At 35.1% G+C, this 15,707-nt stretch overlaps 1 protein-coding gene across 1 annotated transcript; it reads left to right on the top strand.

Moving 5' to 3' along the window:
• Positions 1-8,449: 8,449 nt before the first annotated feature.
• Positions 8,450-10,755, top strand: LOC124371925 (putative nuclease HARBI1). Its single transcript, XM_046830296.1, has 2 exons — positions 8,450-8,969; positions 9,934-10,755. The coding sequence occupies exons 1-2, from the start codon at positions 8,544-8,546 to the stop codon at positions 10,753-10,755; spliced, it is 1,248 nt and encodes a 415-aa protein (XP_046686252.1). The 5' UTR covers positions 8,450-8,543.
• Positions 10,756-15,707: the final 4,952 nt, after the last annotated feature.

Raw genomic sequence — 15,707 nt, 5'->3', positions numbered from 1 at the left:
ATTTAGCAGGCCATTCTATTTTCTCCCTCTCCGACCTATCCACCGTTGTTTTCTTTTCCCTCTACCAAGTGCTTCACCACTTTACTAGTATGACCTTTGCCACCCAATTCATCTTGTTGGCCAGTATAAATCAGAGTGTTGAGGACGAGTCCATTTGGTTCAGTGAGGGTATAGATTTTTAATACCATACTTGTGGCGTTTATTTTTTATGTACTGTCTAAAAACAAACGTCCTCGCCACAGTACCATAGCCTCGTCTATCTAGGCTAAGTTTCCTTTCCCGGATAGTACACATTTTTCATTTTGTCATTTAAATGATCAAACAATCATTCGAATCTTGAAAAGCCGGTCATCATTTTCTTCATTGTTGTTGCAGAAATGTAAGCAACGCAAAATTATCAAGAAAACGATCACGACTCATGTAGTCAGGAATGATATTTTTGAACAATTGATCTTTTTCCAATAATCATTTGTACGTGGAATGATGATATTTCCCATGTGAAGGAGTAATCCTAGAAAAACCTTGAATTCATTCATTGTCAAGTCCTTCCATTTATTTATACGGGAATGTACTGCCATGTCTGCATTAGTGAAACAAACTTCAGAGGCATAATTGTTTGTCATGTCAGTAATCTTTTGCATGAAATCCTCATCAGCTATTAAATTAAAATAATCAATAGGTGTGCCATCCCCTGGCAAAGGTACAAGTAGTTAATTTGGTCTGGTATGTTGTAAATTAACAAGATTGATTTGCTCATTCCACTTTACCTGCGGTACCCTATCCGCACGTCTAGGCCTAGGCCTAGGTCTTACAGGTTGATTTTCAGTTTGGTCCCCATCACAAGCCTCATCTTGTATGTCATCATTAGTATTAACATTACCAATATCAGGCTCTAAAATCTCTGATTCAATTTGTGGATCAATGTTCAAAGTTTGTTTGCTCAAAATCATCTTCAGATTCACCGTTTGAGTCTTGTTCTGGCACATATTCATCTTCATTCTCTGAGTAAAAATTTTCATCGGAATCCACATACAACTCGCCCAATTCAGTCACTGTAAGATTGTTTACATCAATGTACTTATTCACTGTACGAGATCGTTTGGGCCCGGTAGACGGACCCGCTTCTTCATCACTCATTTTAAATATTTGTAGTGACACTGCATTATAAGCAAACTGCAAACGAATCACACAGTAGTACAGCCAACAACCTAACCAACAAGTTTGCATTACCCATAATCCCACGAAACTGTCAGCTGGATATGAAAATGGAGGACAACCACGACGTGAAAATTCAATCACACAACTCAAATTTTTTCATCATTGGAATATACAGGTCTCCCAGTGGAAACGAAGAAGTCTTTTTTTCAAAATTAGAGTCTCTGCTCACAGACCTGACGCACAAACTCAAGGAATTCGTCCTGGTGGGCGACTTCAACATTAACGCAATAGACAACAATCATCCAACCACAAAAAATTTGAAAATTTGTTGAGGTCTTTCGGCTTAGAGTTGTTGATCAGGACTCCAACGAGAGTAACTGCAACAACTCAGACAGCCATAGATAAACGTCATCACCAATCTTCCGAGCGTCGTAGTTTCCGTGGTTAACACAGCAATCTTGGACCACTACGGCCAAGAGGCTATAATTGGTGGAAAAGAGATTCGAAAGGGAGCCCAAAATTATCAAAACAGAAAGAGACATACGGCCTGAAAATATTGTTCTTCTCAATACAACCCTCTAAAAAAAAAGTGGAATTTTCTAAATTCAACGCAATCCGTAGAGCAGCAGTTTAAAATTTTTAACGAGGTCCTTCTCTTCTATCTGAATGTTTTGCTGTCCTACAAAAACATTAAGAGTTTGTCCCCACAAGGACAAAATCCAAATGGATCACTAGAGGCATATTGGTTCTCAAGAGAAAAACTTAGATTTTTTTCGGAAATCAATAAAAATTCAACGAACGAAGAATTTAAGTGGTTTTTTTCAAAAAATATAAGAAAACCTACAAGAAAGTGATCCTTGCAGCGAAAAACCTATGATGTATCTAAATCCATTACGTCATCAAAAAATGTTTCTAAAAGTGTTTGGGGCATCATTAACAATAAAGAAAACCCTCATAAACAAATTTAAAATTAAAATTGGGGATAAGCTTGTGGATGATGCAAAGGAGGTGGCAAATGAGTTTAACAGATTTTTCGCGTCTGTTGCTTGTGAGCTGAATCCAAGACCATTACAGCCCCGAGTGAACCCTACGCGTAGGCAGAGTCCTGTATCCTCAATGGGTTTAGCGCCTGTCGTTGAAGAAGAGCTCGAACGAATTATTCAGCAGCTCCCAGCCAAAAGTTCAAATGATTCCAATTTGATATCAATGCGTCTCTTTAAAATATGCTCTATAAGCACATTTTGAGACCATTAACCCTTCTAATTAACTTGTCTTTTGACCAAGGAGTTTTTTCCCTCACTCCTTAAACTCGCGAAAGTAAACCCAATTTTCAAAAAGGACGACTCCAGTTCCACAAACAATTACCGGCCTGTCTCAATTTTGCCAGTAATGAGCAAAATTTTTGAAAAGATTTTTTTGTCAAGAATGCTACAGTATTTGAATATGCACAACCTACTTTCAGAAGACCAATTTCGGGTTCAGAAAGGGTAAATCGACAGTAGACGCCGGTAGCAAGTCTAGTCGATTTGGTTGTAGAGGGATTTGAAAATCGTAGGTCCACCCTAGGTGTGTTCCTCGACTTGTCTAAGGCATTCGACTGTGTTGACCACAAAAACGCTGCTCGAGAGACTGGAATTCTATGGCATCCGAGGCGTGCCACTCTTATGGCTCAGATCATTTCTGAGCAACAGAACTCAAGTTGTCCAAATTTCAGACCAACTCTCCCAACCAATTCAGCTGAACTATGGAGTCCCTCAGGGGATCAATCCTCAGCCCAATCTTGTTTCTCATTTATGTCAATGACATTGGGTCATCACTACTACATGGAAAAATTGTGCAGTATGCTGATGACACGACTCTCTGTTTCAGTGAAAAGACAAAATCTTTGTTGGAAGAACGATCTTTTGTTTGATATTAACAACTGTGTTCAGTACTTCAACAGCCTCAATCTCATAACAAACACACAAAAATCCAACGCCATGAACTTTTCTCTTCGATCTGTAGACTCAGAGTGTGACCCTGCCATCATGTTGGCAGATTCCATTCTGGAAGAAGTTTACAGTATCAAATTCCTTGGAATACACCTCGATCGGGGGTTGACATGGAATTTTCATATCGACCATGTTTGCAAAAAATTGTCCTCAGGCATTTATGTCTTGAGGTCTTTAGCCAAATATTGCCCTACTCAGGTCTTGATGACGGCATATTATGGTTTGATATACCCCCACCTTACCTACGGAGTAGTATTGTGGGGTGCCAGTGCAAACAACCAGTTGATGAGAGTGTTTCAAACTGCAAAAAACAAGCTGTTCGGATAATCGCTCATTTGAATTTTCGAGAGTCCTGCCGAGAAACCTTCAAAAATTTGCAGATATTGACTCTGCCTAATCTCTACATTTGCGACGAAACGACACTGTTTTGTATGTCTAAGTGTGCCTTAACAACTGGCCGAGACATTCATTTCGTATGAGACCAGAGGCAGGGAAGCCTACCGAACTGGACAACACAGAACGGGGGTTTATGAACACCTGCCCTCACAAGCAGGTGTGCATTTCATCAACAAGCTGCCCAATGGGATAAAAAATGCACCATCGCCCCAGGCGGTCAAAACTCGGTTGAAAAGCTTTTTAGTGTCACAAGCATTTTACAATGTGGCCGAGTTTTTGGCATTTAAACTGGGAGACCACCCAACAGGGAGATTGACTTTGGCTGAGGAGGTGGGGAAATTGGCGAATGGAAGTGCGATGAGTGAATGCGGATTTGTATGTATGAGTGTGATCTTGATGTGGGGAGAGTGGACAAAATTTTAGTTATTATAGTGACGTTTGCTATACATATTTATACATGTCGCACACCCAGAAGAATACTGGCACAACTAAAAAATTGTCATTTTTCAGGAGAAGCAAAATAAAGTTTTGTCATTCTTGCCTCGCTAATGTAAAGCTGAAAACCTTGATTGGTTTTTTTAAATTATATTTATAGCTATGGAGTAATTGATACAAGAGGTTTTCATAGGTGTTTTACTGCTAAGTTTCTTACAAAAAAGTTTAATTAGTTTATTTTGAGTTGTACCACTTTTCTAGAAAACTTTTGCAATATTTATTGGATTTTTTCAAGTTATGCCACTATTCCAGAATTCTTTTGCCTTTATTTTATTTTACTTCTTTAGATGTGCCTCTTATCCATATCACTGTTCCGCCTATTTATAAGTGTGCTAAAAGGAATTAAAGCAATGAAAGAGTAGACAACAGATTAAAGATGATAACCTTTTAATTGTAAGTATTATAAAAGTACAAAGATTAACATTGGAAAAACCCATATATAGAAAAATGCAGCTTTAAGGTTTAAAATAGCCTAATTAGGGCTAATTTTTTTAATAAAAATTATTTTAGTTTAATAATAATACGTAAAAATAATAATAAAGGGTTTACAGATAAAAATAGAAACTTTTACAATACTGTTGTTACTATCTACAAAATGGTATTTTTTAGTTCAATAATATCCTGATAAGATAGTAATTAACATTTTCTAAAGACACGAATGATACCGTATGAGGAACCTTTGGTTGTAAGTAAAAAAGAGCTAAGGTAATAAATTCCAAATACACAATTTCAACTGTAAAGCTTAGGGAAGTTTAAAGGTTTTTGAAAAAGTCACTATAAAACTTAGGGATTACGTTGGCATCAACCATGCTCATTAAATCAGTTTTTTTTCTCTCTCCAATGGTCGGCTAATTTGTATTGAGGCAGTTGGCTTGCAGTACCTTTTCCTTTTTTGTTGATGTTCCATAAACTCCTGTTCACTATAGGAGTTCTTGTAAAGTATCTTTGTAGGTTGATTTTTCTCAACTCGTACAACCAGAGCTTTGCTTAACATAAATTTGTTTTATTCGTCATTGTTGTTGCCACTTTCATCAATTTGCTCTTCTTCTTCCTGATCTTCTACAGTTTCCAGTTTCTTTGTGCTTTTTGATGGCCCTTTACATCCTGATTCCTTTGATTCTTTTTTCTTTAGGATCTTTGTCTTTGAGGTTGCCTGAGGCGTCACAAAGCTACAGTCTTTGTACAGTTGTTTAAAATCTATAAAATCATCATGGGACATCTCATTTACTTTAAATGGAGTGCCGGTTTTCTTTGCCATACGTATGATTGATACGTATTGAGAAGGAACATAAACTGGGCCTGACTTTAGTGTCTTCTTAACTGCCCTTTCTATGACAGAGTGGGCACTGTCTCCTTCGTTTTGGGTATGCCCATTAATGAGAAACTTATGTGTAATAGATTTAATTTTTAACACAGTGACTGCATAGACGTACATGGAAATCATGAATTTGTTCTTTTGCTGCCCCCAACAATTGTCCGAGTAAAATATCACTTCTGCTTCTTCACTAGCAGCATCTGATGTGTTTTTTAAAAACTTCCAAAACACCAGTTCCCAATTCATTTACACCTCTGCCACCTTCTCCTTCGTGCTAGGTATAACAGTGTACAGTTTTTGTTTTTAAATCACAAATTGTGAAGTTTTGACAATTCAGTTTAGATTTATAATAGAAAATGGAAACGTCCCCTTTTGGTATAGGAAAAGTTTGCTTGGAGATCATAGCAAGCAACAATAATATTTTTGTCTTCACTTTTTATTATTAGAAAATGTATTCAAATATTTACCATTTTTAGGCTTCAAAGTTAGATTAATTGTTAAAAATCCGTAGTCTTCTTTCCAAATTTTATCACATAACTCATTAAAATGGTTAAAACTCATATCAGATCCCCACATAATTGTTGTAAATCTTTCTCGAATAGTGATCGTCTTGTTTAAAAACACACAACATATTCCAATTATTTCTAATAACCTGTTTATCAACCTTTGAAAAGCATTGGGAAAGATAGATACAAGATATGTTTTTGTGACGAATCATCACGAAATATTCTTTAATAACATCCTGTTTCCAAAATACAATCATCAAAAACGATTAAAGAATTGCGTTTACATTCGCTTAACGGAACTATATCCTCAGAAGCATTATAAAAATGTGATTTTTTTTGCTTAAGTTTTTCTCAATATTTTCAAATCTTTTTTGCAATTTTTTTGTATGCATCTTGTTCTAAAGATTTGCTAAAAACGTACAAATTTGATTAAGGAATCAACCTATTGTAGAAAAAATTCAATAATAAAGTTGTTTTGACACATCCACTTGAACCAAAAATTAACAATCTAATAGGTTGATCTTTCTTTAAACGTTTGAAGTTTTATTTGATCTTTTTGTTTTAAAAATTTCTCCATTTAAATAGCGAAAATGAAAACTATTTAAAAATTGACTTCAGAAAGCTCTAAATTAGTTTTTAAACTTAGAACATCCTATTCATTTAGAGAAAGAATCAAATTATTTTATTGGTTTAAGTGGTTTGTATTCTGATAATTTTGTAATAAATATTAGTGAAAGTTCTCCTTATTGTATAGGATTTAGGGAAAAGAACATAACAAAATATTATGGTTTAAACAAAGGATATTATACCTTCGATCAAATAAAAAATTCCTTTAAAAATTATCTGAAAACATTCAAACAATCAGATAAATCTTTAAACTTTGACGAAAACGAGTTGGAAATGCAAAAGAATTATCTCTTTAACAAATTTCAAATAAAATCACCAGTAAGAATAATGTATTCAGCAATTATAGTAGATTTATTAGGGTTTGTTCAAGAAACTATTGAGCCAAATCAGGTATATTTAGGAAATATAAAACGCCAAAATTTAGACCGTTCGATGTAATTGAAGTACATTGTAATCTCGTTGAACCTAGTTTCGAAAACCATACCGAACATCTACATAAAGAATCGGAAATATTGTACACAATTTACCCAAATGTTGCTTATGGATAAAAATCGGTGAAAACCCGAATGAAATCGAATATATTCCAATTAGAAAAAATATTAAAAGAATTCAAAAAATCGTTCTGACTATACAAGACTCTGAAGGAAAGTTATTGAATAATGAGAGTAAAACAGCAGTATATTTGAGATTGAAAAAGGAATAAAATTAGATTAGAATGATGAGAAATTAATGATTAAAGACATAAATCAGGGGAGCGTTCATTTGACGCTCCATGAAAATATTCAAAAATTTGAAGAGTGTTGATTAGTTCCAATTACAAAAAATACATCCGGACGTCTTTATTCTCAAAATAAAAATTACTAGTTAAATTTTTTCCTATCTAAATGGAGTCAGTTGTAGATCTAATAAATAATCAACTCAAATTCAATAATACAGAAAATTTTACGATTGTTGACGAAAATAATGAAATGTGGTTCAAAGCAAAAGATGTTGCAGAAATTCTAGAATATGAAAACACGAGGCAAGCTATCATAAATAATGTCGATAATGACAATAAAACAACTTTTGAATATATAAATTACAGGAGTCTATCCTATAGACCCCGAGAAAAATATTCAAAAACATACTATTTTCGTTCATGAATCTGGTTTATTATCTTTAATTTTGAGATCTAATAAGCTAGAATCGAAATTGTTTAAAAAGTGGGTTACAAAGGAAGTGTTACCCTCTATTAGGAAATATGCAAATATAAGCTCAGAAATGAAATTAAATATTTAGAGGATGAAGTAAAACACTTGCAAATTAAAGATGAAATAAAAACTGAAATAATCGCTAAACAAAGTGTAAAAATTGATTTAATGAAACCAGACCTTGTTTGTAAAGATTTTGATAAGAAAGAACACCATGTTTTAGTGTTAATTAAGAAGAATCACATGTGGGAATATCCTTATTACGTTATCAGAGCTCAAAAAAGAGAAATACCAAAAAGATTAAAGAACTTGAAATTGATTACCCAGAAATGGAAATTTTACTAAGACAATGGTGATCCAAATAGGATAAATCTTTATAATCAATTGAAAGACTCTTTAAATATTTTATACAACGGAAATAATTTTACCACAAATATGCCTGAATCTCGACTGATTTATAACATATCTAAATTGCACGATGAAAATGTTAATAAATTTTACTAAAATCTTGAATTATGATATTTTGTTTGTAAATGTCTTTTAATATTATAGAATTGTTGAATTTCTCTTCCGCATACGCAATGAACTGGTCTAGCAAAGATTTCTCTAATACATTCTTTACAATATGCTTGTTTTTTAACTTTACTATAATGCCAATCGTTAAAATTCAGAAATATTTTTAACTATTTTAAGCCCCCCACAGACTGACGAGCATGTTCGCGAGCATGCTGGCGTACATGCTCGCGAACATGCTCGGCGTTTGCCCACACACGACCGGACATGCTCGCGAACATGCTCGCCGTCGCCGCTCAGTACTGTTGCTTCTCTACGGTGTGATAGTCAAGTTTTGCAGTGCGGGTGCGAAATGGATGCAAACGCTGTGGTGGCCCTTTGTGGGGGTTTCGTTTGTTTGGAGGAGAAAAAACGCAAGGTACGTAAAATATGGTGCAAGAATTGGCTTAAAAATAGGAACCAGTTTAGCCACATGTCACTGTTGCAAGAATTAGCATCAAATGAACCAAATGATTATAAAAATTACCTGAGGATGACTGAAGATTGTTTCGAAGACATTCTTAGACGTATTTCTCCAGATATTGTGAAACAGAATAGTATTTTGAGGGAGCCGATCAGCTGTAAAGAGCGCCTTGCAGCGACACTTCAGTTTTTAGCAAGTGGCAGAACCTATGAAAACCTAAAGTTTAGCTGCGCCATTTCGCCTCAGTCGCTGGGAAAAATCATACCAGAAACCTGCACTGCAATTTATAATGCTCTACGTGAGGAATACCTGCACGTAAGTTTAACATTTGTTTTTAAATCTTATACCGTATACGAATTGAAATGCAGCTAATAATACAAGGCCTAATAACTATCTAAGTGATCAGTTGAGTAAAACGGTGAAACGGGTGCAAGTAAAATGACTTAAAACAAAGTTTAATAAGCAAATTTATTGAAACAACTTAAAAAAAGAAATAGTATTACTCAATATGAACTATAACATTAAAATTAACGTTCAATAAGTAATTGGTTGTGAACTTTAGTTGAATTTTAAGAACTGTCCTAAATTTTCTTCATCTACTTCAGTGGTAGTAGACCCCTTGGCGGCAGTAGATTCATTGACAAACATTGCATTGTTTGCGGCCTGTTGTTGTTGTGGTTGTGGTGGTAAGTATCGCTGGGGAAAAGGGTAGTTCTGTTGCCCGTAATTGTATTCCTGGAATTGATAAGTGGTAGGTTGTACATTAGCGAATCCACGTGAACAATTTGGTCCGTAATTGTCAGGGTTCTGTATGTTGTTTAAGTGAATGACTGAGTTTTCATTTAAATGTCCTAATTTACCATGAAAAAGTGCATCTGAAATAAGTTTTTGTGCAAATATCTTTTGGCGTCCTATCCATGTCTTCCAGCTGGAAGGCGATACTGTTCCCAAATGCTTGATTTTCATTAACATGTTGATTCAAAGCGTTGGTTGCTACGTCCAAAAATGATTCTTTCTTTCGATCATACTCCGAGACATTTTTTCTTTTACGCTGGCGCCGTTGTACATTGCTCGCGGAGTCTGATGTTTGTGATCTGATGTACTGAGCAGGTGTTTTGTGAGAGCGAACTAGTAGGCGTAGCAGGGGTGGATGAACCTCCGTCTGGACTGGCCAGGATACTGGGCGAGTTCTCGGCCTCCTGTGAAAGAACAATGGAAATAGTACACTTATAACGACACATCTTCAAAACATAGTAGTATATATTTTTTTCTTTTTCAGTTGCCTGAGAATGAAAGCGACTGGATGAATATTGCTACAGATTTTAAAAAATACTGGCAAGTAGAAAACTGCGTGGGGGCTCTTGATGGAAAGCATATTGCCATCCTTCAACCTCCTGGAAGTGGTTCGTATTTCTTCAATTACAAAGGTTTCTTCAGCGTTGTATTATTGGCTGTGGTAAACGCAAACTATGAATTTATGTACGTAAATTGTGGAGTGAATGGACGGGTGTCTGACGGGGGAGTTCTCTTTGAAACCGATTTTGGGCAACAGTTGGAAAACGGCCAGTTGAATTTGCCATCACCAACGACCTTTCCAAACAACAGAGATGTATGTTTACCTTTTGTTTTTTTGGGAGATGAAGCTTTCCCCTTAAAAGAAAACCTAATGAAGCCATACCCTAATAAGGGAATCACCCACGATGAAAGGATTTTCAACTATCGTATTTGCCGTGGAAGAAGAGTTGTTGAAAATGCCTTCGGCATTTTAGCAAATAGGTTCCAAGTATTGCAAACAACAATGAGGACGAGCTTGGAAACCATTGAAGTTATTATTTTAGCTTGCTGCGCACTCCACAATTATTTACGAAGAAAAAGCTCAACTTATTTGACGCCTAGTTCGGTAGACTGGGAAAACACGGAAACTGCAGTTCTCACTGAAGGCGAATGGAGGAAGAATGTTCGCCAACTTTTAGGCATGAAGCAACGCAATCGGTCCGGGAAAGAAACATCACTGGCTGAACCAATCCGAAAATACTACAGGGACTTCTACAACAACGAGGAACAAGTAGAGTTTCAAGAGCGCATGATAAATCGCCGCTAATGTTATACATTCTAAAATAAACAACAGATGGGCGTAATGTATATGTTGTAGCCAAGGGTAACCCAATGCATTACCTCTTTAATGGTCCACTGTAAATAATTGAAATGGAAAATAATGACGATGTGCTTTGCTTTTAATATGTGTTTAACTATAAATATATGCACATTTTACTACAGTTGGTTGTACTTTCTTGGTAAGTATATGTTTCAGTTTTTGTTTGTAAAATTATTTGAGTCAAATCTGACATTGTCAATAAAATAATAAAGTAGTTCAAATGTTACTTTATGAATTTAATTGCCCTACACTACAACTTAAACTAAACTAAACTACAACTTACGTTTTCGTCCGTCATCTCAGTGTTATCTTCTGAATCTTCGGGCGGGGGCAACTATCTTTTGCAGCGAAGATAAACCTTTCCTCGCCGTTTCCACATCTGTTGTAAACATAAGTAACTCGAAATACCACAATGATGGTTCATACACTTCGTCAAGTCCCTTCCCTGTGCTTTTCGAGGCATTTAATTTTTCTAGTTCTCGTCGAAACGACGCACGCAAAGAGTCAATTTTCGCTTTGACGAACTTCTCATCAGCTTTCACAAATACTTCCTTACATTTATCTATTAAACACGTCAAAACTTTCCTTTCGTAAATGTTTGTTACAATAATTTGGACTTTTCACGTCCCACAAACACCGCTGTTCCCTATACAGTTCTATAAATTCAGTCCAAAATGGTTTGTTATCGCTGAACGACATATTGTCAACTAGACAAATAAAAAATCACCAATACTGCACTATAACCGCACAAGCTACACTTCGCCACCACTTCCTCAACAAGAACAATAGCCTACAGCACACTGACCTCTTTCTCCCGCCCTCCGACGCTCCGACTGACAAACATCAGTGTTGCCAACCGAAATAACAACAATTCCCACCAACAATTCCCACTGACCACATGACACCGAGACTTCCAGCTGAGGGTGACCGGCGAGCATGCTCGCGAACATGTTGGTCGTCACCACAGACGGCCGAGCATGTTGGGCTCGGCGCTCGGCTCGCCTGTTCCGACGAGCCGAGCGCCGAGCCCAACATGCCCGCCGGTTGGAATGCTCGTCGACCCCACACACGGGCGAGCATGTTCGCCGCCAACACCGTCACGAGCATGCTCGCGAACATGCTCGTCAGTCTGTGGGGGGCTTTACACCGTGTGCATTCTTTCTCTTCCAAGGATAATTTTTCCATTTTAACATATTATTTTTTTCTATATTTCTTATTACAATCCTTACAATAATCATCTTTGGTATTTTTATTTTTAGAAAATTCTTCAAAAACTCTAAATTCTTGTCATATTTTACATTTCTTTTGAGACTCCATTTATATAGAAAAATTTTTTATAGCTTTGACTTTCTCAATAATTCATATTCGCAAAAACTTCCAGTTATTTCTTCATTATTTAAATCTTTTATACTATACGTTACAGGATCTGTGTTATTAATTTGATAAATCACAAAGATTACTCTTGACCAATTGTTTTTATATTTGTTCGAAAATGTTTGTTTTTTACTAACAATTTTATTACATGATCATTGACTTTAAATTTAGTTTTCGTGTGAATTTCTGGTGGAATATACTTGAAAACTGTCTCTAATAACTCCTTTTCTGCATCTTTATGTACATCTTTAGGCTTCATTTTAATCGTGCCATGAACAGTATTAATATAATTTGATCAAATCGACATTTCCATATTGTTAGGCATCTCTTTTATGTACAAATGAGTATCGTAATTTGACATATTATGACAGAAAACTGGAATATTTTGAGGAAATTTCAAATTTAAATTGCAAGTTGAATGACCTACTCTTCTAAATTTTCCAGTTAAATTACAGTGATCTCTTACTTTTAATCATTTTTCACCATCAAAACCTTCTGTTTCACAAATATGACATGTGTTAGAATTTTGATACGAAATTTCTTCTTCTTCTGTCAATTTCATAGGTTTCATGTTCTTTATTTGTGACAGTGTATCAAATCATCTTCCATTTATATATCAAAGTTTCCAAGTTTATTTAATTCATCTTCATTTTTATAGCCATACGGTACTGTATCGATCTTATTTTCTAGGACAATTCTCTTATCATCTTTAGCGTTCAGTGCTAACTTGTTTCTAGTAACGGTGTATTACTCATGGTTATAACTTCTAATACAAGTCATCTCCCTAAATTCTTCTTTATCTTCGAACAAACATTTCTTCAAGTTTTCGACATTTATTGTTTTATTTACAACGCTTCTCTTAATTCCTTTACATCTTACTGGATTTTTGTCTAGATATTTGTACGAGTACATTTTCGATCTTAATCCACAAAGTTCTTCTAATATTTCACCATTTAGCTCGTCTTTGAATTTTCTTATGACTTTCTTGTTTTTTCTAGTGAAACATTCATGATCTTTTGGCACTCGTATCAAAGTCATAAATATTTTCTTTAATAATTTTAAAAGGATCTCGTTTCAATTCTAGGAAATAACTGTCTGTATCCATGTAACACAGATTCAAATCTGTATCAAACTTCTTTAATTTGTCGTAATAAAACTCGTACATTAGCAATTTTGATAGGACAAGAACTGAAAATCCTATGTAGCTCGGTTTGTAAAATTTTAATTTCTGTTTGTACATATGACTCGCTATACAGTTGTCACCAAAGATATTAAAGCATTTGAAGTTTGATTTCTTATCTTGTTTCATTGAAAATTCTTCATTTCCTAGTTTGATATCGCATCTATTTCGTACATTTTCCATACTTTTTCCAAAAACTGAGTTGTTCATCAGCTTGTAAAAGTCCTTTTCGAAGTCACTTGTAGCCTTGGTTCTCATGTTTGTGTTAAAATTAATGTATTCTTTCATAAAAGGCTTCTGATCGAATGCAATAACTCTATTCACATGTTTCAAAATCATACCTTGTTCCAGATAGAATTTCAAATTTCTTGGAATGAAAAACGTATTCAGTTTTATATAGTAAAGTTGTGCAAAGTTTCTTGTTAAAATGTTCTGGAGCAAGAGGTAAATCCTTGTGATGTTCATGTAAATTTGTTGGATATCCTAGATCAACTTCGAGAATATAGCCATAATCTTCTTCACCAGTAAGTTCTAAAATTGTTTCTTTCCATTCTGCAGTTGTGTAAGTTTTAGGATTCATCCACTTAATATCGCCATATGGTAAATTTTGCATAAGACCATAACCATAAAGATTATTGGCATTCGACGTACAACAGATAGTTTTCAGGTTTTGCCTTATCAAAATCTTTCAAATATTTGTTATTTGCTTTCACATATCGCTTAATACATTGAGAAATGCCTCCACGAATGCCTTTTTCAATCATCAAATACATATTATAATCGTGTAAATATTTAAAGCTCGATTTTCGTTAATTTTAACATAGCGTCCCATGCGAGACTTGGAGCAGTCAGATAATGTGCCGGATCAAGTTTCAATAATTTAAGCAAATATTTCTGAAATTTTCAATTATATCAGCGAGTAATAGTACATCTTGGATATTGTACAAATCAAAGTAATTTCCTAGATTTGTCGCTTTTAATTTGTTCCATACATTTAAATAGTGTTGAAAATCTTTCTCAGATATGCTCTCATCTGTCAAAAGTGAATAGAAATCTTCAATTTTCAACTCTTCTGTGTAATCAAGTTTTTCAATACTATCGACCAATTCATAAGGAAATATGCCTTTTCCAGCCAATATTTTAAAAATCTCGTCTTGTTCATTTGGCTGCCTTTCTATTATAATTTCATTCAATATACTTCCATCCTGTATAAAATGATTTGTATGTTTGAAGTCTTCTTTGTTGAGGTTTTTAGCTAATTTTTCAATAGATGACGCCATGAATCTAAATGTGTCTACGAAAGAAAACTTGATGAACTTTCTTGGTTTATCATTGTTAAACTCATAGTCATATCCTGAATTTACTGAATAATTTATATACTTTTCATCTGAAGGGCTCAGGGGAAGAAGGGGGCAAGTCAATTTTTTTTTTTTTTTTTAGTTTGCTATACCAGCGGATAGGTCAGATAAGTAGCTACCTCGTGTTAAAATTATACAGGAGAAAAAAGAGGCTAGTTAGTTTAAAATCGTATTTAAAAAATATCCATACAGGTTATAAAGGAGGTAAGTCTGAGCGCTTCAGGCTAAGAAGGGGGCAAGTCAGCTGGCGAAGTAAACAGGAAATCGTCTGCAGGCTTTTCGTATCTGTAATATTGATTGTTCTCCAGTATTGATCCGTCAGTGTAGTTGATTTTGAGGTTATGTTTTAATGTTCTGCTGTTGTAATAGTGTTCTTTGCAGTTTTAAAATCTTTTGTGGTGAATAATGGAGAGTGAAAGTGAGTATGAAGAGCATAGTGCAATGAATGAAGTGAAAAATACGAAGAAGAGAAAACAATTTGGACGTTTAAGTGATGCGAATAAGAAGTTGAACCTTCAGAGCCATACTCCAGGGCCTGATTGCCAATGTAAACATCTCAAATGCTTTGAAAATGTCCCACAACATTGCCGGAAAAGTATTTTGTTGAAATTTAATTTAATGAATTCTGTTGACGAACAAAATACTTATCTTTGTGGGCTTATTTCTGTGCAACAAATACAAAACAGGCGCCCTCGTTTAGCTGAAGATGAAGCTAATTTTCGTGATGCAAACCTATTCTTACAGAGTCAGATTTTTGTGTGATGAAACAGTAAAGGAAGTACAGGTTTGCCAGCAAGCATTTCGTTCAATTCACGGAATTGGAAAGAAAAAACTACAAATCCTCCAAAGAGGTCTTAAAAAAGAAGGTAAGGCACCCCGAGACGGTCGAGGTAAGCACAATGTAAGGCCTAATAAACTTTCAGAAGAAGCCAAAACAGCTATAGTAGAACATATAGGGTCTTTCAAGGGCAGAAAAGGCCACTACA

The sequence above is a fragment of the Homalodisca vitripennis genome, unplaced genomic scaffold (assembly GCF_021130785.1).
Source record: "Homalodisca vitripennis isolate AUS2020 unplaced genomic scaffold, UT_GWSS_2.1 ScUCBcl_2282;HRSCAF=6870, whole genome shotgun sequence".
NCBI classification, from domain to species: Eukaryota; Metazoa; Arthropoda; class Insecta; order Hemiptera; family Cicadellidae; genus Homalodisca; species Homalodisca vitripennis.
The sequence above is the reverse complement of the archived record's forward strand: the minus strand, read 5'-3'. Positions and strand labels throughout refer to the sequence as shown.